This window comes from Oreochromis niloticus, linkage group LG6 (assembly GCF_001858045.2).
Source record: "Oreochromis niloticus isolate F11D_XX linkage group LG6, O_niloticus_UMD_NMBU, whole genome shotgun sequence".
Lineage (NCBI taxonomy): Eukaryota > Metazoa > Chordata > Actinopteri > Cichliformes > Cichlidae > Oreochromis > Oreochromis niloticus.
This window is the reverse complement of record NC_031971.2, coordinates 12113424-12136668: the sequence shown is the minus strand read 5'-3', so window position 1 is coordinate 12136668 and position 23245 is coordinate 12113424. Positions and strand designations below refer to the sequence as shown.

Genomic DNA, 23245 nt, shown 5'->3' with positions numbered 1-23245 from the left:
TAGATGACTGCGAGGCAAGTTTTCTGTATGTTTACATGTAAAATTGGATAAATGTGTTGATGGTACCTGTGCGTCAATGGAGAATTCCCGCTCTCTCTCCGCAGGTCCATAGCGTTCATCATATTCTTCCTCATACTCATACTCGTTCACGTGGTGGTAGTTTGTTGTGTTGTCGTAGTCTTCGTACTCTATGATCTATCCGACAGACACGTGCAGACACAAACGGTGAAGGACAGAAAGAAGCAGATGGAGGACAAACAGACACAATAGGTCCGAGTTTGTGATGCTGTCCATGCTGCTCAGTCTCACCTCGTACTCTGTGACATTTGGACCGGCAGTCACCGTGGAAACATAGGAGTCATCATAGAGGTCGCTGAAGTCAAACTCTCCGTACTCTTCAACCACATGTTTCTTTGGCGGTCTCTCCACCTAAAGTGCAAGTAAAATTGAATCAAAGTAGATGAAAAATTTGAGGCCTTTAACGACATAACGGATGTTTAAACTTCCTCTCCCAGCCTGTTGGACTCTAAAAAAGGTGCAGCCTACTCCGGTTTTTTAGCGGTGCCCTAATTCCATGTGTTCTATTGGCTTCCTGGTTGCATTTCTATTGGTGCTACATTAAAAACAAACTGAACCCAGTAAAACAGGATTCTTTCCGTCTGTTTTGAACTTGAAGCCAATGGGAAGAGGAAGAGGATTTGAAGCTTTTCCCAGAAGTGTGGTCCGTTGGCAGACGGACCCTGGCGAGCTACTCTGAACCACAAGAGCCATGTAATGTGCTTCACTACAAGCACGGGAAGAAACAGAGAAAGAGATAAAATGTAAGAGGGGGAGAACTGGTAGCTTTTATGACTTTATTTTAAGATACAAGGGAAATAAACAGCCCTGTGGTGCTTCTCAAAATGCAGCTACAATAAGAGGCATGAGTGCGTGTCTGGGAGAAAAAATTTATTACATAGTGGCAACTAAAATAGTGTGAGCTAATGATCTTTCCCTCCACACAGTGAACATATTTTCATAGCTTTTAATTTATGACACCTAGAGGATTTCAGAGAAGAGAAATATGACCAGCATAGTGTAATTAAACCATTTGTCTTTTTTGTCATATCTGGTTTCTAAAATGCCCATAAATACTGGTAAAAGTTTCCCTGCCGCTTGTAACCTTGGGGGGACACCTTTAATTTTAAAATGACAGAGTGGATTTACAGCATTCAACACCTGAGATGCCTTACGGTTGTGGAATGAGCCTGTGAAACTCGCCGCTCATTTCCCTTCCTTCTCTCTGACTCACCGTTAAAGAGGACTTACCTCTTCGGCCTTTGTTAATATGCTGTTGTAGGGTAAAGGTGCGTCACAGTCTGGGATGTAGTCCTGACAGTACGTCTCCGCTGCTCTGGGGTCGTCGATGATCAGTAGCTGCTGGATGTCTCCCTGTGTCCCAGAAACACACACCAAGCTGAACTCGGCAAAGTCTGAGACTCCACTTTAGCTGTCAGGAATGCACGTTAAGGATGCCATTACTTGTAATCACTGTACAATATCACTGGCCCATCCACGTGTCTGTAACATCTCTATCTTCTGTGTTCATTTAGACGGATCAAAGTGACTTAACGGGCTGTTTTTATCGCCGCTCCGCACTTAATCGTCTCCAGAGCTTCAGCCTCAAATGGAGCCAGTTAAGACAGACACAAGCTCTTTCTTCTTCTCTCTGTTTTACACATGTACACACACATTAACGCACACCGAGTCCAAGCCAAACAGGCCTGGGAGTTGTTCACTTAAGCAGCTGGACCACCTGACAAAGCAAAGGTTACAGTTTGCACATTTTGCATCTGTGTCAAAACGACCGCAGATGCTTTTAAAGTGTGCACCGATTTGTTTATTTTAATGGCTTATTCATTTTTTGCAATATCCACAGATGAGCTCCAGGAACAAATATTAATAAATACACCAGTAAATAATATTAAGAAATTTAAGCGCTCAAGAACTTAAACTGCACTGCATCCACCCACACAACCACTGGAGGGCGATGCAACGGGGAAAAGGCTCGATTCATTTCTTACTATTTGACTGACAAATCAAACAAGCGGCAACAAGCAGAGACACCTCCTCACCACACACAAAGACCTTATTGTGGGTCCTCATCGTTTGTGTTTTTTGCATGTTTTTATAGTTTTTATCAAAGACAAATAAGCTTCTGGTTTTACTAAACACACTGCAAAAAAAAGACATTTCCATGGTGGCCCTGAGAGCTCAAATGCACTGCAACTTGAGAAAAGAAAAATGCTGCAAAAGCACGCAAAACATATCTGAAGATGATTAAAATATAATGGAACTAGGAAAAAAATCTCACCAAACACAACTGAGTATAGAATTTATTCAACTTCCACTGTTTTGTGTGCTTTTGCAGCATTTTCCTATTTGTTGGTGGGGTTTTTTAAGTTTGACCTCTATGGGCCACCGTACATTACAATTAGCAATGACCTTCGCCACGGCTCAATTGACATTTCACTTGTAACCCGCTCTGTCTCACCGATCTACCTCAAACACGTCTTCATCCAGCAGCCGTGTTCCAAACACGGTAACACCCTCAGTGCTGACGTGGGGGTCGTGACCTCTGAGCAGGTCAAGGGTGTTCAGCTTCTCACAGTCCAGGTAGAGAGTCACTGACTGCCCATCCACACTGTAGGCTATTCTGTGCCAACTAATAACAAAGAGAGAAGAAGAAGGTTACTCTGTCCAAAGCTCCTGCTGGTTGAGAAGGTGTGCCTGTAAGTACAGAGAAAGATCTGAGCATATTTTCAATTCAATTCAATTTTATTTATATAGCGCCAAATCACAACAGCAGTCACCTCAAGTCACCGCTTTATATTGTAAGGTAGACCCTACAATACAGAGAAAAAACCCAACAACAATCATATGACCCCCTATGAGCAAGCACTTTGGCGACAGTGGGAAGGAAAAACTCCCTTTTAACAGGAAGAAACCTCCAGCAGAACCAGGCTCAGGGAGGGGCGGGGCCATCTGCTGTGACCGGTTGTGGTGAGAGAAGGAAGAAGGAAGCCTAAACAGTAACAGATTCACATATGATGTTTTTACTAACATTAATAGTCTCTTTTTCCCCCTCATATTAATACTACTAAATGCTTCTTAAAAATTCTACTCCTCTGTTCATTGTTATGTTCTTCTGTCCTGGGACTAAAGACGAAAAGCACATAGCACGTATTACCACACGTCATCTGCCTTAAACACATGAATAAAGAAAGAAATAAGAACACAGAAACATCATCATGGGTGGCTGTGTATGTGTGTAGTCACCCACTTGCCATCAGCCAGGTTGACCTTCCTAAAAGTGGGGTAAAGGTCTGGAGGGGGCTGGCCCTCATGGTCCTCATACAGGAATACAGGAGAGCGGCCGATCTCTATGCCCAGCTGCTGTGTGCCCTGACAGATGCAGACACAGAGACCAGAAGGAAAACATGTCATATTCATGAAATGATCATAAGAAAGAAAGACCTCCAAGATTTCCTTGTAATTGATATGCACACAGGAATGCATGGATTTGTTTCCTGTAGCCATCGTAGGATGCATCCAACCAGAAAAAAGCAGGTTTTAGGTTAGGGGACTTTTTATTTTTGTAACTGCAGCATAAAAATCATAAAAAAGCAGATAGGTGCAGATCCAGTGTTTCATATCTTAGTATGGTGACATAACTTCATTATAAAATGTATCATGGACACAGTCCAAAATGCAGACAGATGAGGTTCGGTGTTTAGCTTGAAAGTGGTGCATGTGTGATGCGTACCTGCGAGTCATACAGGGAGAGGAGAAAGACCTGTGAGCCTTTCAGAGCTCTAACTGTTGTCACCACTGAGAAATTCACAGGGAATGGAGAATCTGGGAAGAAAGCATGAAAAAGAAAATATATATTTTAAAAAAACAGATTCATTTTCATTTCTTTTGCCAAGCAAGTCTACAGACTCATATCAAAACTCACCAGGGAAAAATTGCATGGTGGGAGCACTCAGCTGAATCTTCTTATTGATTTTAAAGGAGAGGTCTGGCTCATCTCTCCCCTCTCTGCTGATGCACAGCCCTGCCTCTAACGACACGCCCTCCATGTCCTCCGATACCTCCAGGACCTTCAGGACATCGACAGGACCAACTGCCAGAAGACAAGAGCACTGAGTGGGTGTGATGATGGCCTGAATTTTCAGGTATTTGTCAAGTCAGCCTAGATGGCATCTAAATTACAGCTCTTTCAGACTCAAAAGTGACACTCTTATGATGCATGCTTTTTACCATAATCGCACACTGGCATGCACAGCAGTGTGCTCTGCTGCCAGCGACAAGTGGCAGACGTTTGACACGGTCAAAAGTCATGTGGGAAAATGGGAAAATGTATGCAAAGCAACTCCCTCCTTCATTTTCTAAGGCTGCACTTGCTGCCATGCTCATGCAATACATGCTCATCATTGCTGTGCCTTCTCTCATTAACCCCACTGAACAGCCAGCCAGTAACCAACCAATTAAAAACAAAGAAGTTCCTCAGCAGTTAATTGAAAAGCAAACTGAAAACCTTGTGCTCAAATGCTGTTATGTGTGCTGTCTCCTCTAAAGTTTGTGGGGTGATGTTGGCACAACATATAAGCAAGCCGATCAAGACGGAGAGAGCACATCTCCCCGTCATCGTTAAACTCTCTGTTGTTTGTTGCAGAGGCTCCGCGCACAAAAAAGTTATACCAGACTGCAACAATGAATAAACACGTTTTGATAGTGACCTACTCTGCTGTCGCGCAACAAAAAAGAAACACTCCATATAAGAGACAACTGGAATATGCCCAGAGTTGAGGTTTAAGTAAAAATGCGTAACATATGCACTCACAGACATTCAGATTCTTTTGCGTGATGTGCACACAATAGTTGCAGAGCTCTGGGAGGACACTAAGCCAAGAAAGATGTGATATAAAAGACGAGGCTGGGCGGATTGGGCGGGTTGGAGGGAAGGGGGGGTCGGCGGAGAAATGTGCAACATATTGGAAGTAGGGAGATGAGAGGGGAAAATAGGAGAAATAATAGATGGTAGGGGAGAGGAGGGCATGCCTCTACTGGTGTGGCTCCTTTTCACACGTATTCTGAGGCTTACGTAAACCCTCCATCTGCCACGCACCTTAACCCAATCACCCCCCCAGCACACACACACACACACACACACAGGCATGTGCATGCACACATGAGGTTGGCATAATGTCTGAGTCTGAGTGCCAGATGTATTTGTTGCCTCTCTCTTCTTTTTTTCTTTTTTTTTTTCAGTTTGTCTGTCTGCTTTGTCTGCCAGGCTGCCTGCTAGCACTCTGTCAGCTTGTAATTCAGTCTTCCTGCCTGGCATCGTATCACTTTAAGATACAAGTCCATGCTATTAAAACATGCCAGTGATTTTTTTTCCGTCCCTTTAACTGGTTGAGGAAATGACATCTTGATTATTTGTTCTGTGTTTAGTCCTCTGACTGCTAACCAAAGCTTCAGAGCTGGTGATGTCATGCATTTTTTTAAAAGTGAGCAGAAAACAAAAACAAACAAGAAAACTACAAAAAAAAAAAAAAACTTCCATGTAAGGGAGTTTACAGTCCTGCTGTGTGAGCACTTTGTCACAGTCTAGGTATTTTGCTTTGTTCTGCAACTCTGTGTTTTTAGTTCCCTTATTTCCCATGTCCCGTGTGTCCCCCTGTCCCCCCTCTTATGTCAGTCCTCATGCTTTAGTATCTTCATGTTTCAGCATCATTTATCTTTTCATTTCTTCCTGTTTTACTTTGTTTGTTTTTCCTTACGTCTTGATTTGGTTTTACTTCCTGTTCCAGTTTCCCTCTTGTGTGACTGTCTGCTTCACCATCCTCATTTTCACCTGTTGCTGATTACCTTCTCCTGTGCCTTATTCCCCCTCCTGTCACTGCATAGACCGTCCTGTTTAGGACCCTCTGCTTGACTTTGGTTTTTGTTCTTCCTTTGTGACTTTGTTTATCTATGAGATCTTTTTGCCACTAATCAAATAAAGGGAATGTTATTGTTATTTCATTCCTTGTGTCCTATTTTTGGGTCCTCTCTTCAACACGTCTTTAACATACCTTGCCAATACTAAAAGGTTGAGTTTTTGGTTGAGACTACTCATTTGGTTCACTGGTACAATTTGAATTTGAACCGGAAATCTGGTGGTTCCAGATGTGTGCAGATGTGTTGCTCTTTTGCAAACTGAGGTGAGCTGAAATTGTGATCCTGTACTGTTTCTACCCTCATCTAACCACACGTTGAATTCTACCATTTACCATTTATGGAAACATCTGTAAAAACTGATAATGCACTGACAGTAAATTACATCCACCCCACCAAGAAGAGTTGGAGGCAGCAGCCGTGCAGAGGGAGGTCTGGATCGCCCTGCTCATGCTGTTGTCCCAGTGGCCAAATGTTAATGTTAGAAAATGGATGGATGATGGTATTTGAAATAAAAACTTATAAACCATCTGCATATTGCAAAATAAAAATATACCTATAAAACTATCCTCTACCTGTATAGCAGTGGAGTTAAGCTTAGTTTGAATAAAGGTCGCCCCATCATATGAGACATACTGTATGAATGTTATTGGCATGCTTTATTGCATGGGCTTATACACTCGCATGAAAAGCCCTCAACCTGTCAACAAAAAGGTGCTGAGCCGTTATACCATTTCTCCATAAAGATAATGCATTCTGATTACAGCTCTAAAATGAGACTCCTCCACAGCCAACTCACAAAAGTCTGTTTGATCATCAAGTTTGAATATGACAGCTGGTAGTTGCATGCTAACAAAACCAAACAAATCCTGATGCAAAAGCAAAGTGATGAATATTTAATCGTGTTCCTGCACACTCTTCTACAAGTCTGATATTTCTATTTTTTTATTGCTCAGCCGAGATTCAAAATTTTCAAATTAATTTTACAGTTTCTAACAGCCACCTTTTCCTCTGTTTTGATGAAAATTGCCCTTACAGTTTCATCATTTTGGGATCTGGCTTGAAGAAGCGCACTCTGCTGTAGTCGACTGGCACTTTCTGCATGCCAGTTCGGCAACTTTGTGATGCCTTTCTTTCCTCCTCCATGGCTGTGTATCTCTACTGCTGTGCAGTTTTCAAGTGACGGTGCAAATTATCCTTGAAAACAGTGATTGTCTCGTGGCAAATGAATGCACAGGCCTCTGAAATTGTTCACCTTCAAGATCAACTTCCCTTTGCAGCGTGGATGCGCTTTCTTTTAAGTCTGGTGTGTGCACGTGGTGCAAAACCATACACACAAGACTTCATTTTTCTGGGAACTTTAATTAACAGGTGGGCAATTTGCAGAGGGCCAGATTTGGCCCACAAGCCCTTAGACTCACATATGTACTAAAAAGGTCGACACTATATAAAACCGTTTTATTACTCTGCTCCAATGTTAGCATGCTTTACTTACAGATAAAGATTGGTTGCAAGGTAGGTCTTGTTGTGCACACAGGCTAGAATGATAGACTTAAGGGATGACACTGACACCTATAAGCAGGCAGAGGGGTTTCAGTCATACATCAGCAGCACTGACATCTGAATGCAGCTGAGGACAAGACACGACATGGAGACTTTGCTTTTACTCTATATGCACTTAGCTAATGTCAGCTAATGTTTCCATATGCTCTTGATGTGTGAGTGTGTATGGGTTCAAAGCAACATCTGCAGATACACACACACACACACACACACACACACACACACACACACACACACAGAGGGAGACAAACAGCCACACTGTACCTATACTGTGCTGTACATACAAAAGGGGGTGTTCTGCTCTCCATCGGGTTCTGCTGTCATCCTCAGGCGCTAAGCTGTGGTGTGAGGGGCACCGTGAGCAACATGCACATACATGCAGAGTATGTCAAGTGTAAGGCTCCACAAAAAGATTGTAGTTCGAACAGAAAGACGAAACAGCAGAATGTTCTTTACTGTATAAAAATGTTCTTTACTGTCCTCAAACTAATCAGGGGATTCAGGTGCAGGAAAGCAGACAGAAGTCAAAAACCTTCCAACACAGCCTAGAAATGAAAATTAGTGCTGTGGAGGAGTCAATTAAGGCTAAATACAGTTAATCATTTACTTAAATGTATCTAATTTAATTTATCCAGTTACTTTAAATAAAAGAAAAATGTCAAAAGGTCAATGCTAGAAAGCAGCACTTCTGAGTGTACCTCCAACTGGTACACATATATATAATTTCTGATTCGCTGCCCCTCACAAAGAAAAGGTTTGACCAGCAGGTGGGTGGAGCTTCTGTGCAAACAGCCAGACCCAGAGATTCCCTTTTAATGACGTCACACACGGCCAAGAGTGGAAGTAACACTCTGAAGCCTGATCTTCTGTCTCACACTGATTCCTTGCACATAAAGTAGACCAGTGATGTCAGACTCATTTTATATCACGGGGCAAACACAGCTCACTTTAATCTTTAGAGGGTCAGACCAGTGAAACTCCTACACGCCTACTACACATGTAATTCCTGAGATATCTTGAATATAAGAAGAGGGTACGGTTTCAGCATCATATCTCAGATAAAGAAATCTTTCAGCATGGCTTTCTGAACTTAAACTGTAAGAAATGAAAAACTTTATCTACACACTTGGATGATTGGGTGAACCGTGCAACACAAGTTAGACTGCAGCACTAAAGCCAGACGCAAACAACACACCAACAACTAAACTGGCACCATGTTGGAAAGTCTATGGATTTTCTGGTAACCAGATGTTTGCAGACTGGCAACATTTTTTTTTGTATATGACTGACTATCTGTGTGTGTTTCTCATTAGCATATCATTATCTCGATAATAGCAAAGAATGCAATAACACACACTTTGCAGTTAAGGTTAAGTTTCCTACACTGCACCAAAACACACACACACATAAAAAGAGGGCACTCCAGGGCACAAATCCCCCACAGAGCATGTGCCCTAGGAGCCTATCATTACTATCCTTTACCGCTTTAATTTTTTTTGTAGACTCAAACGTCTAATAGCTCAAACGTCCCTCTAAAAGGCTTGTCTCCACAAAGACAAAACCAGGAAATAATAAGAACAGGGAGGATGGAAGCCAGGGGGAAGAGAAAAGGGCAGACTGTAGAAAATAGGATAGAGAGACCATATGTTTTCTTTCCTCCCAGTTCAGCTGGCTCTGATCAAGAAAACACACTGGATTGTCTCTTCTGCTGTCAGACACACACACACACAAGTCTGTGCATAAATTTACACAAGCGCTTCAATGAATCCTTAATATCAGCGTCAGAGAGAGGGAAGCCTACAAACAGACCTGCGACATGTGCTTCTGATCTCCTTCGAGGAATCTGCGTCTTATTTGTGATCTTCTCCCTTCTCTTTACCTAAATGAGAGTTTCACTCGCGTACAGTGAATACAGTCTGATTCTCATGCAGGCTTCCTCTCAAACGCCGATCAAAGACTGCATCAATATTTGTCAGTCGCAGGGCTCCGGCTCTTCTCGGGCCGATACTCGCTGCTTTATGTGGCTCTGGCCCCTATTATTGTTGGCTGTTGCATCATATGGTAGCTTTGATTTTGGAGAACAAAGGGTGAGCATATTTTTAAACATGGAAAAAATTAAAGCTGTGCCAGAGTCATAAAAAAAATATACAAATGGTGAAAAATCTATCAACACCTTAACATCAAAGCATGATTTTATTTAATAAAACAGATAATAGAGAAATAAATATGATGCCTCGTGTCAGATTATAAATTGAACGCATTCACTGGAGAGCTGCTGTCACATATAAAGAAGGAACGCAACGCCGATCTCATGATTTTTCCGTATTTTATCACTTGGCCATGGCTCGCAGCTGGCTCAGAGGTTAATCCTGTACATGCATCCTTCATTTTAAAGTGCTTTGTCTAATATTTCAAAATGAAAGCCTGAAATCACCAGTGGTTAAACATGTGTTTCTTGGGGTCCTTTTAGAAACTTCTTTTACAACCAGTTACCTGGACTAGTTACACAGCCGGGCGGTAAAATACCCAGGCATCAGCTGATTTGAACTAAACCATTCGCTCTCGTGTTTTAAACCGACTCTTAATAGAGAGTTTGTTTGTCCTGTTCTGGTTTTAGCCCAAAGCTTTGACACTATCCAAGGAAACTGCACTGAACAGAGAGTTAGGTGTCATCAGCTCAGAGGACTCATTTAAATTATGCAGGAGATGTTATCAATAAAACTAAAAGCTTTTTTTTTGTTGTTTTCTTGTATTAATGGAGGGCCTTTAAAGTCATCATATTTTGAGTGCATGTAAGTTCCTCTGTTTCCTTAGCATTGTGTTGTTTGGGACAGTGGTTACTGCTGTCACCTCACAGAGTTAGAAGACACAAGCCAGCTGTGGGCTTTCTGTGTGATGTTTGCATGTTCTCCCTGTGCCTGTGTGGGCACCCTCTGGCCTCCTCCCACAGTCCAAAGACATGTTAGGTTAACTGGTGGTTCAAAAATTGGTTGTAGGTGTGCATGTGAGTGTGAAAGCTTCCCCCTCTCTCTCTGTATTGGCCCTTCAGTACACTGATAGGAGTGAACCCAACCTTTTGCTTTATGACAGCTGGGATAAGCTTGAATTGTATAAGTAGATGACTGACTTTTCCATCTGAGTGAAGTAGAATTTTTCTATTTTGACATTTCAAGCGTACTAAAGTGGATTGTTTTGTTTTGTTTTTCTTTTTGCGGAGTGGTTCCCCTTCATGCACTAATTGTAATTACCTTAGTCATGCTAACATTTAGCTAAAGACACAGTACAGCAGAAACTGATGAAAATGTCTTAGTTTTGTTATTATTAAAGTCATAAACATATATATATATATATATCCTTCTTGTTTTGGAGGAAATACTTTGTCTTTTTTCTGTTTAAAACAAGTATTAAAACTCATTAACCTTTTAAATTAGGGTCTTAATGTGTCTCTCTGTTTGTGTAATTTCAGTTTCAACTTTCCACATCAGACGTCGCACACTGGACTAAAATTCAGTTCCAGACTATCTTTGCTATCTTTGCATCATCCTGAAATCTTCAGTGTTCATTGAATAGAAAATGTCTGTACAGATTTCATGGCAATCCATCCAGACATTTAGTTTTGATCTTAAACAAAGTGAACATAATTTTCTCCTGAGGATATATAAGGCATTAACTGAGTACAGATGGGGGGAAACTCTGCATTTAGTTATTGAGAGATTGAGTGAATGTTTTCAAGAATTTCTTCGTCGAGTCTTGCATGGCAGACTCTCTTTAAGGTAAGGCCGAAAGATACAGTCTATCCTCATCGTCTCATCCTGATATTTGCTTGTGAGCGCTAAACAACAAGGCATTTAAAAAAACAAAGTTGGATAAATTAAAACTCACATCTAGTGCCAGATAAGAAGTTCAGGTATTACCAGTTAGTACAAAGATAATACTCTAACTCTAATTCATCCACTAGTTGTCAAAGTGTTTCAGTCTAACATGGCAGGCCGACCCCCACACTGACACTCCCAGCCCTTATAAGTGTAACATCTTTCACCAGCAGTCATTTTAACATGAAACAGAAGGTAAACCCAGGTGTTGCTGAGTTTATCCAAGGTTTAGTCCTAAAAGCAGAGCCTTTACTAATGTGCTCAGTGCCACCTGTGTCTGCCTACTCCTTAATAACTGATGCTGAGAAAGGGTGAATCTGTTGCATTCACATAGGTTGTGTCCCCAGGATAGTCAGTGGTGTAAGTCGGTCAGACTGTAACAGGAAAGCCTCAAACTGAAAAAATGGCTAAACAGACTGTGTCAGGCTGATAGTTATCAGTTACACAGTGAGGAAGGGTAGGCGTCAGAAACACCTCAGGCCACACTGCTCTGAGGTCTGGGCTCATAATTTAAACCCAACCTGTTGGACAGCCAGGTGCGTGACCGCATCTGACAGTGAGAAAAATATCAAGAGTGACCAAAGGCTGTTAAAAAATACAAGAGTTTGTTCGATAATTGGAAAAGAGCTCATGAGGTAAACAAAAGAACATTTGTTCATGTGTTTTCACTCTTTGTGAATCTGTGTTTCTCTTCACTTCAGTGGGTTATTTTCTAATAAACTCTTATTTACAAGAACATCTTGAGACATGCTCAAGATGCCTCCAGGTCAGGTTTAGAACCTGAGTTTGACCTGAGATGACCTTCTAGGTCCAGAGGTTACATTACTCAGCTTAGAAATGACCTTTACAGATAAAGTATGTGAGTATGTGTGTGTGTTGCTACTTTACACTGGGATAGAGGATAATGAACCTTGAAACATGGGATTGTACATTTTTTCTTGTACATTTGCCAACACAAAGGCAGATGCTATTAAAGGTTATTGAGACATAACACAAATAGTTTTCTGCTTTCTCAGCATTTTCTCAGATGGAGCACGTGAGGACAACATGGTGGAGTGTTTGCCAAGTCACCTGCTCGCTACTCCTGAACAAAGCTGCTGGTTTTGGGGGGATTTCAAATGAAATCACCATTAAATGAGGAAAACAAGAACAGTTAGAAGATGAAGAACACAGTTCAGCCTGGACTTTTTTAAGCCTATCCTTCATTTTCTGAAGAATTTTCTGTCCCTGAGAAGCGCTTTACAGTCCGTGTGACTGATTAAATTAGCTCATCTTAAGCTGTTCCCTTAGTTTACATGATCTTTATCCAATATCCAACACTGGACTTGTTTTGTTATAAGTGCCATTTCCAGATTTGAGAATGAAGCTCAAACACAGGTGATGATGTCCTCATGTCTTTAAGCTAAAGTGAACAAAAAGCCGTTCAAGCGCTCAACGAAAAATGTTCCAAAACACCTAAAGACACACTGAGGTGAATTGTTGGCTAATGATTTAAAGGTCAAAAATTCATTTTGAAGCAGGTTTGTGTTACTGAGCAAAAACTAACTTGTTTTCACAAGTTTTAAGAAGCCACGGGAAAGTATGTGGCCTCTCTTGACTAAGGTTCAGTCAGTCTTGGCTTAGCAGGTTAAAACAAACTATTTCTTTGCACTTCACTGAGTTCCTCAGAAGAGCTGTATGATGTCAGTAACCATAAAATGGACTGTTGGAGGCTTTTCTCATTCTGTAAAATAAAAAGAAGCTCACTTGAGCTGGTGCTCGTGATAAACATCGGCCACCCTGGACAGTTAAAGTCCTCCACATATGGTTCTGGTGCAGCTCCAGGAGCTGCTGCAAGCATCTCCAGTTTAAGTTCAGTACAGCTCACTTTAATTTGCCTCAGTCTGTTCCTCATTATCCAGCTGTATGGGCTAAACACCCCGTAAGCTGTGCTATGAGAGAACAGACAGATGCAGCAAGTATGGACTAACAAGTCTGGACATATAGGCCGACATCTTACCAATGTCTAGCAAATGTGCAGTGGGCTCGACAAAGGTGATTCAGTTCAATAAGCCTTAGGTTTGCATAACACAGAGGAATGAAATTATACCTCAAAAGGAGGCCAAAGAAAATGACTAGAAGACGTGTTTATGGATGGTAGTTTTAGGAAGTTTTGAACCAAACAAGTGGCTGACGGTGCATTTTCTGGAAATGCATGAAAACAGGATCGAGGATGGGCTAAAGAGGACACTCAGATTTAGCTCATGAGACTTGGAGGGCAGGCGGTGACAAGTGATGTGACAAGGTTAGAGGAGGAGAGATAAGGAGGAGGATCCAATTCAACTTTTTTTTATAGATCATTTAATTGGGTATCAGAAGTTAGAGGATCAGTTATTAACACAACATAAAGTAATAAACAAGCGTGGATGCTTCAGCCTACCTGCTCCTGAGGTATGCAGCGAGGCGACGAGCAGCAACAGCAGCCACGTCAGGCGCACTTGGCTCCATCGATCCATCATGAACTTATTAATGAAACACTTCCGTCGCGGCTGCTCTTCGCTCCTTGGGACACGGCTCTGACTCTGCACCAGAGAGCTTCAACAGTCTAGCAGCGCCCGTGCGTCTTATTGCGCACGCTGGCAGCTGTAATTAAGAGCGCGCATGCATAAAAGCGGACTCTGATTACAGGTGATACCCAGCAGCCCGCACACCGCTCTCTTTGCTCTTTGAGTTCTGGGTGGACGGATGAAGACGCCAGACCGGTGATGAAGAGCCCCTTGATCTGGGGGAAGGTGTTTCTAACTTCACCCGCTGAGAACTTTCCTCACTTTCTCTCCCCTCCCTCCCCTCTCCTCCTCTGCAGGGCGACCCCTCCCTCCCTGCCTCCCCGGAGACTCCTTCTAGGCTCGTGGGGCTGTGCTCAAACCATAATTACTGCGCGTGTCACTCTTAGCATCAATACTGGATGAGTGATTTAGGGATTAGGTGATGTCTCTATGATGTGGCGCGCCTGTGTGCCCTGCGTGCACGAGCACAGATTGCAATACAGCGATGGCACGCACGAGCACATGCACACTTTTTGTTATTAGACTTTAATATTAATAATAACCTACCAGGGGGTGAATTGCTCTCCTTTACAAACACGAGTGTGCCACTTTGCACTGACTGCTCTCCCCCTCTCTGAAGGAGCACATACACAGCATGCTAGGACAGGACAGCGGTGCTGCCCAACTAATAAAAATATGCCGCTGCAGATTCCAAATTCCAGTGCCTGTCTGTCTTTGCCCACCCCACGCTCTCTTCAGACGCACACCATAGCCTTCTCACATGTGCACGATAAAAGAAAAATAGGCTCCCTGATTTCTGCAGAAACTTATCAAAAGTTAAAGCAACTCATTGGGAGTACAAGAAGTTTATGAATGAAGAAGTCTAACAGACTGTGAACTGCGCACATGCGCACACACATGCATATCGCTGTCATGCTTCATTTGCATTTGTTGTCTAAAAGATATGTATTTTTCTTTCCTTTATGTGTATGTGCATGCTCAATTTTGACCAAATTTCAACGGATATTGTCATGAAAAGTGCACAAGGGTGATTTTCTACTATTATTATTTGTATTATAATTATTGTTGGGGGTTACTTTATGGAGTGATCTGGCTGCAGGTTTTCCACAAATCTGGTATCCCATTACAGTTTTTGTGATTGGGCTTAAAATAAATTCAGTTTTATTCTATTTTATTTCTACAGAAGCACTTTTGGCAACATACTGTAAGTTATCCCAGAGAATTACAAAGTATCAGGAGGTAAGAGCAATTATTTCCTTTGTAAGCACAATTTCCGGCGTGCTGCTTATGATTAGACTCTCCTGTGTTTTCAGTAACATAGCCTACTAGAGGGAAATGATCTCATATTTAAAGGCACTTGTGATATTATTAGTCATAATTATTAGGAGCTATTCAAGTAACAGCACTGTTTTGGCAACAAGACTCAATTGGATTTTGGCACACATGCATGCTGATTTTCTGGAGAAGAGAATAGATTCCAGGCATATTTCCCAAGTCCCTGTACCTCCTGCTTCAGGTAGGTTGTCTTAAATGTATGACTGGAAGCTACTGTCTTGTGTTGAAGTGTGTGTGTGTGTGTGTGTGTGTGTGTGTGTGTGTGTGTGTGTGTGTGTGTGTGTGTGCTCTAAAATAAAAAAGAATCCACACCATTGTGCTAATGGTCTTATTTCTTTGTCATAGAACAAAAGCTAAAGTAAATTGATCAGACTCATCAACCTAATGGACAGCTGGAACCACAAGTGGAATCTGGAGTAGTCACAATGGATAACCCATCTAACCCCCACAACTCCTCACTACAGAGGGGGCTGAGCTCCTTCTCCTTCTTCAACCTCGCTGCCATGAAGAACGCTTCAGGAAATCATTCCTACCATTCTCTAGAAACGAATACGACTGCTCTCCTTTTAGTGACAGGTAAACACACCTGTCAGGCTTCCACAGTTTCCACACACATTTACAAACTTTTGTATCAAACAGTTTTGCTGTTCTTCTTAGATTAGTAGTGTATACTTATTAATGCCATTTACACTAATTGCTAGAATTCTCTTTGTCACTGTATATAACATTTTCCACTGCCTCACATTTAAGGGCTTCGGTATGGACGCTTGGTACTTTTATCAAAGTTGTTTTTATTGTAGATTATACTATTTTTATCCTTTATGCTGCTAGAGCAACACTGCCCTTTATATTTTGATTACATTTCAGTCATTTAAGTTTTTTTTTTTTAATTATCTGTCTATCTATTGAAAATAATCATGTTGACCACTGGGAGTCGCCAGATTTCTTGGTGGAGGTCTACACGAGCTCAGATCTAAACTTAACACAAAAAGTACGGAAATTTGTGTTTGGTGGATTATTTCTTTGTTGTACTGCCAGTACCAAACAGCTTGTTCTGCTGTTGACTCTTGTTTGAACTTCTGGTACCCCAGGTGCTGACATTCAGGCTCCTGAGTGGCACCAGATAAGCATAACCTGCTACAGTTGGTGTCTGCTCCACGCATGGCACATGGCACAGGCACATTTGGCTGATCTAGACATGGCTCATGCCACAGGGTAACTTCAAAATGGTGTTCTGCAAAGCCAAGCATTTTTTGAATCTCCAAATTGAAGGCCAAGTTCCATATAAGGGATGTAAGAGACACGCCACAAAGTGGACGTGCCAAGAAGACCAATTCCTTAATTTGTCAGCACTTAGGAACTGTAGGGAGTCTTTTACAGATTTGCAGTGAAGGTTTGCAGGACAAAGAGAAAACCAGACAATCCAGAACAGACTGCACACAGCTAATTTCTGGTCTCATAGGGCTGTCAGGAGGCCTGCCATAACTGCCCTTCACTGTCAGACCCGTTTGCACTGGTGTCACCAACATGTGCACTGGAACCTGAAACTGTGGAGGAACGTTATGTTCAGTGATGAGTCCAGATTCTGCTGGATCACGGGGTCAAAGTGCAGAGAAGACAGAGAGAACGCTATGCTGATTGCTGCACTGATAGAATAACAGCTTTTGGTGGAGGCAGTGTGACAGTGTGTGGCAGCATCTCCCTCACTGGAAAAATAGGGCTCGTCTTTACTGGAGGCAATCTCAATGCAGAGAGATATCAAGATGAGATGGGAACCAGTGGCAATCCCATATCTCCACAGTCTGAGACTCAACTCTGTCCTCTAAGATGACAAAAACCTGCCTCAACACAGTGGGGTTTATCAGAGACTACCTCCAGAATTTGGGATTGGAGAGGATGGAATGGAGTGACCTCAACCACACTGAACAACCTGTTTGTGCCAGAGTGACCAGCACAACCGTACTGGGTGATGCGACAAATGCTGGTTGAAGAATGGGACAGTAGCGTGTGACCAAGGTAGTTGCAATGATGAGGTGACTGGCTGCTGTGGTTGTGTATGGTTCTTCCACATGCTACTGTCAAATTTTTTAAAAAGTTGTTGGGGTTTTTTTTTCAGTTTTAACAGTTATATTATACCTGCAAAGCTGTTGGATAATCCCAATCTTCTTGCATTGTGTGCTGTGTGGCCTGTCCATGTGACTCCCTTTCTGAGTTTATCCTCTTATAATGACTTTCATCTGAAAGTATCACTCATCCTGCTGAGCTGCTTGTCTGTTAGTATCAGTTTGAGCAGAGCCATGGAGAGACACGGGCAGAAAGTGGTGCTGATCACAGGCTGTTCCTCCGGCATCGGCCTGAGGATTGCCGTAATGCTGGCCGAGGATGAAAAGCAGCGCTATCACGGTGGGTACATGAGTGAGGAAGGTAGATGACACCTGTATATTAGATTTTAACTGGTCTGGCATGTGAACAGGCTACAGTTGTGTTATAAGACAAAGTTCAGTGAAATAATTAAAAACTAATATAATTTATCACAGGAGCTTTATCCTCTACTGTCTTTTTTTTTAGTGTTGTTAAGTTGTAAAATGATCATGTTTGTAATGCAACACTCTTTAAAAACAGTCTCTTACAAAGCTATTGGCTGAAATTTTTACTTTATGTAGAACCTGAAGGTCAAAGGTCAAAGTTGACCTTCTTTGGAGCTCTTTGCTTCAGAAATGCAAAAGTGGAGGTGCAAATAAAAATGATTTGAGGAAATTTAAAGGAAATGGTTCATGTCCTCATCAACAGTATTCTGCCACATATATCATATATATAGTTCCTGAAGAGAACTGCTGGCATTTTCTCAGGTTATCGCCAAAAAACCTGTTAGCTCTACAAAACAGATCTCCAATACTTGCACAGCTTGTTACAGACATGTGGGCCAGCATGAGAGGCAATTTTTTTGCCAGTCTGCACTGAAATACAGTGTGTCAAGTTTTGCCAGAGAAACTAAGTCTCTGCAGCATCAGACCAGATCTAATCCAAATCAAAGCTGCGCGCACTCCTTCAAAGGCTGCCTCCCACGCCCTGTCTGTTACATCCAATACCAAACTGAAGGAACAAACGGCCTGCGTTAAAAATCATTACATCACCCAGTCACAGCTAATTATATATGTATGTAATGCTGCCTTTCTGCTGTTCCATTTCTCCTGCTAGTCATATTAATGCCTCTCTGTGTCTTTTGATACTATAAAACAGTCTCTTCCATCATAAACAATGATATAATAGCATGGGGAAAAATGCATTCTAATACTCTGCTGCTGTAACAATGTTTCTAAACTGTGGGACTATTAAAGGCTATCTTGTCTTATCTTATGTTAAATGGTAAATGAACTGGTTCGTATATAGCACTTTTCCAATTTGATTGAGCACTTAGAGTGTATACAACATGTCACATTCACTCAATCACACAATGATTAATGTATTGGGAAACTCAAAAGTACACTTTGGCATCCAGACTGGAGCAGTGAGGGATCAAATCGCCAACCTTCAGATTAGCACATGTCCTGCTCTACCTCCAGAACCATAGCCAAGAATTACTTGTTCAGAGGAGGAAAAATGTAACTAGAAAGATTATTGACTTCGAAACGGTCAGTGGTGCTCAGGGTGTTGCTCCAACATTAAGGCCAGAAACTGCATTTTGCAGTGAAAGGAAACGCTCTCCTAGCTCACTGCATGATGCTGTGTAGCTGTCTGTGTTCCCAATTTAGACCTTAGTCTCTCTTAAAACATCAGACAATAGGTAAAAACAGGAGGCCAGCCACAGTTAGTGTAATAATTGCTTTACTCAAGGATCTCACGGACGAGGCTGTGAAGGCTGACCGGGCTATTCTTGGAGCAGGCAGGTGATGTGTCATGGCAAGGCTAATACCAGTCTGCATACTATGTATCATCACAGAAAGCTACTTAAGGTTTATCATTACTATGGTGGCTATCTATAGCATAGATTTCTCTTCTGTTACTTAGAAAGTGACAACTGATAAATGAGTCTTGTTTGAGTCATGAAAAGTAAGCATGTGCGCATAGGATGAAGGCCATGTGTGTGGACTTTATCCTGTATGTTCACCTATAGGATATTATTCCACCTGACTCACAGCTGTTGATGGCATTGTGAACAGTAAGAGCTGTGAGAACTGTTTTATTGATAGCTTTATATATAGTGTCTTGTGCTTTGCGGCGACTTTCCAGCCATCGCCACGTGCACTTCTCTCTCCTCCATGTCCGGCATCACTGAAATAGGGAAAACACATTTTCTAAAGTGCTTTCAGCTTCCCTGCCAGCCACCCTAGCGATGCCCCTCGAGCCTGCTGCACCAACCTTCCTCTGCAGCGGAGCACACCCCTCTGCCACAGGCATGTACACTAGGACAAGCTCACTCAGATTGAAAATTCTCACGTAAAAGCTCAAAAATGTGTGTAAATCTTATGTTGATGCTGCACCAGACCCTTTTGTTGTGTGAAATAAAAAACACTGTGTTTGTGCTCATTCATACCTGGTCAGTTTGAATACAGCCGTAGACAGTGAACTTAGTCTGACTCTGCATGTTGTCTGCATATAAGCATTTTACCTGCAGTTTCCTAATCATTTATTTACAGATGGAAGGTTGCATTGGCTCATGGTGTGTAAGATACATCTTCTAGGTTCTCAGGTGTTCAGGGGCTGTTTCGGTCCGGTCGTTCAAAATCATCCTCGCCTGGGTAACGCAGCAAGGGCTGATCAAGCCCAGACTTGCATCCAAACAGAAGCTACCCATGGATCAGCTTTTAATCCAAAGCCATCCAGTGGCTTTGTCTGTGGCTTCAATCTTGGATTTAGTTGATTAAGGACTTTCCAGAGGAACAGTCCTGCAAAACCTCTCCAGCCAACCTCTATGGGCTTATAGATCTTCCAGCTCCTGAGTTCCAGTGTGATCAGGTGTTTTGTCAGCTAAGATGATGATCATCTCTGATGGCTGGAGTGAAGTCGTGACATTATGTTGCAGAAACTTCAGTTGTTTGTCGAGGTCAACATGCAGTTGTCACTTGGAGGCTGTAGCCCCGTCCTTGTTTTTGGCTTCGGGCAGGCTTTCTCTCCAGCTTTCACAGAGGAGGTCTTCTTTATAGCATGATGGCTCTAGATGGGATGGCAGTGGCTAAACTCAGCAAACCAAAGTTTTTGCCACTTTTTTTGTTTGCGCTTCTCAGCACGACTCCATTTCCATGTCCTTGTGAAATCATCACTGGGAACTTGTTCCTGCTTTTGATATGACTGTGTAAACATTTATTGTTTCTTTTATTGTTGTAATTTTAATATGTGTGTCTGAAACAGATGACAGAAACAAATGAGACACTGAGTCTCAATGGGATTACCTATAAAAAATAAAAATGTTGCGTTTGTGTGGCAATCTTGTTTTTGCAGAGCTGCTAGAGATGAAACAAATCACAGAACAAGGCTAAGATAACAAAATATGTGAACATTAATCCCAGCTTATTATTTTTTTTTCTTTTTTTTCTTTTCTGTCACCATGTTGTCTGCAGTAATCGCCACGATGCGTGACCTGAAACGTAAAGATAATCTGGTGAAAGCTGCTGGGGATTTGTACAGCAAAACTCTTTTTGTGGCTGAACTGGACGTCTGCAGTGACGAGTCAGTGAAACAGTGTATCAACAGCATCAAAGATCGACACATAGACATCCTCAGTAAGTACAGTGAAAGCATCACTATACCTGGGAATGCTAACATGTCCAAACCTGGTGTTGATCATAGCCTTTTCTTCAAACCAGTAAGTAATGCAGGCATCGGCCTGGTGGGTCCAGTGGAGAGCATCCCCATGGACGAGATGAACAACGTCTTTGAGACCAACTTCTATGGATCAGTTCGCCTGATCAAGGAGGTGATGCCTGACATGAAGAATAGGAGAGCGGGACGCATCATAGTGATCAGCAGTGTGATGGGACTCCAAGGTGAGCAGACGTGGAGGTATGAAGGGAGAGGAGGTGTGGCGGGGGAAGTAACACGTCTGTCAGCTTCAGTTTGACGGTTAGGCGGGCGGACGGCAGGCTAATGGAAGTGCGGACATATGAAGAGACTAATGTGTATGTCTTCAGAAACAGGTGTGAACAGCCGATCAGTGAGGTTACATGTACGCTTTGTTTTTCACAGGGGTGGCATTTAACGAGGTATACGCAGCTTCCAAGTTTGCTCTTGAGGGCTTCTGCGAGGGTCTGGCTGCGCAGCTTCTGAGTTTTAATGTCACGTGAGTACAACTGATATCATTTCACTTTAATAAGGCAGTAATCAGCGGCTGTGAATAAAAGATGAACAAACAAACTTTGAGGTTACCCATTAGTCACTGAATTTCCATTAGTTTGGGAAGCCTCAAGCTGAAAGTTTTTTCACTGTCACATTGTTGACATTTTGAAGGTAAAGCATGGGGTGGAACTGATTTAGGAACATTACATTTTACTGTAGTAATCTGTCAAGGTAGAGAGTATAAAAGATGGATATGACATTATCCAGGGATTTTGGACTCCACAAAATCCAGCCAAAAATCCATACATATACATATATACAGAGTGCCAAGTAATGGACTAATAAAAAAAAACAGAACCAAAACTTCTTGGATGGCCTGTACCAAACAGCAAATCATAATATTACTCAGATTTTCCATTAAATAAAGCTTCAAAAGGTTCCAACAGCACACACATGGTGCAGAAGTTCTGTTTAATGCTAGAGGAACATTTCAGGGATCAACAGGCATGTTAGATGACTTACTCTAAAAAAAAAAAACTTACATGACAATCCACTGTCCAAAAATTTAGTTAGTTAGTTAAATTTCAATCTGGAAAAAGAAATTAAACAAAGAACCAATAAAACCAACAGAGCAACATAAGAATGTTTTGGTTTGGGGGGTTTTTTCCTCCTTTTTTCATTCAAAACAGTTTAACTATCCGGTTGTGTCAAAAATCAGAGCAAACTTGTGTTTAAAACAGTTAAAGCTAATTTATATCTATTTAACTAAGCCATGTGGTTTACTTCTTTGTTTTTCTCTCTGCAGATTATCAATGCTGGAGCCAGGCCCCGTGCACACAGAATTTGAATTAAAGATGATTCAGGGCATGAAAGAGAAGGAGTGGCCTAGTGTTGATCCTGACACAGTGAATTACTTCAGGAATTTCTATCTCCCTGGTGCTGTGGATATCTTTGAGATACTGGGGCAAACACCTGATCACATTGCCAAAGTAAGTTCATAAACTGTGTCATTATGACTCACTCATTCTAATCCATCTGACTCCTTCTTGGATTAATCCTTTAAGTCTGACTGCAGATGGTGTCTTTCCATTTGTCTTATCTTTCTTCGTAGCGTACAATGAGCGTGATCGAAGCCAGCAATCCACATTTCCACAATCTGACCAACCCGCTGTACTCACCCATTTTAGCGCTGAAATATGCCGATGAAACTGGATGCCTGTCTGTCCAGGCCTTCTACTGCATGCTCTTTACCCTGCGTCCTTTGATGAACGTCGGCATGCCCGTCCTGAAGTACCTCACCTTTGGGTTCATGAGGAAATGGAGAATTTCACCAAACTAGGCTTGAACAATGTTTTGTGCAACAGTCTGAATAATAACACAACTGAGTGTCTACCACGCAATATGTCGGCTTTTGCAAAAAATGCATTTTGCTAATATGAGCAACCCAAAGTTGCAAATCAATCACAAATAAAGAAGACTATAAGAAATCTAATATTACACTAACATTTTCAAAGAGTTTTTTGTCACTTTTCACATTTCATGCAGTTGATATGCAGTCTGCATTGTAGTGAAGAGAAATACACTATACTCCCAAAAGTATTCACTTATCCTCTTTTGCATTCATATCACCTTGAGTGGCATCACATTCATAATCCATAGTGTTCAATATGA

The 23245-nt window shown here is 41.9% G+C and overlaps 2 protein-coding genes across 2 annotated transcripts in view; one reads left to right on the top strand and one right to left on the bottom strand.

The window, feature by feature from the left end:
* Positions 1–14389, bottom strand: part of LOC100698530 (collagen alpha-1(XI) chain) — a 42761-nt gene extending 28372 nt beyond the window's left edge. Inside the window, exons 1-8 of the mRNA XM_003457765.5 lie at positions 13840–14389; positions 3998–4165; positions 3806–3897; positions 3323–3444; positions 2542–2704; positions 1309–1431; positions 310–429; positions 67–195 (exon numbers count right to left, since the gene is read on the bottom strand). Of these exons, the coding sequence (XP_003457813.2) occupies positions 67–195; positions 310–429; positions 1309–1431; positions 2542–2704; positions 3323–3444; positions 3806–3897; positions 3998–4165; positions 13840–13918 (996 nt within the window). The 5' untranslated portion in view covers positions 13919–14389. The remainder of the gene's footprint in view (positions 1–66; positions 196–309; positions 430–1308; positions 1432–2541; positions 2705–3322; positions 3445–3805; positions 3898–3997; positions 4166–13839) is intronic.
* Positions 14390–17598: 3209 nt separating this feature from the next.
* Positions 17599–22967, top strand: LOC100694286 (retinol dehydrogenase 8). The gene is made up of 6 exons (XM_003457751.3): positions 17599–17704; positions 20860–21021; positions 21106–21285; positions 21485–21578; positions 22380–22563; positions 22686–22967. The coding sequence occupies exons 1-6, from the start codon at positions 17599–17601 to the stop codon at positions 22911–22913; spliced, it is 954 nt and encodes a 317-aa protein (XP_003457799.1). The 3' UTR covers positions 22914–22967.
* Positions 22968–23245: the final 278 nt, after the last annotated feature.

Excerpts from the sequence above, each read along its gene's own strand:
- LOC100694286 (XM_003457751.3), top strand. The coding sequence starts at position 17,599 with ATGGAGAGACACGGGCAGAAAGTGGTGCTGATCACAGGCTGTTCCTCC. Across the intron at positions 17,705-20,859 it reads TGAAAAGCAGCGCTATCACG|TAATCGCCACGATGCGTGAC; the intron begins GTGGGTACATGA and ends TGTTGTCTGCAG. Across the intron at positions 21,022-21,105 it reads TCGACACATAGACATCCTCA|TAAGTAATGCAGGCATCGGC; the intron begins GTAAGTACAGTG and ends TCTTCAAACCAG.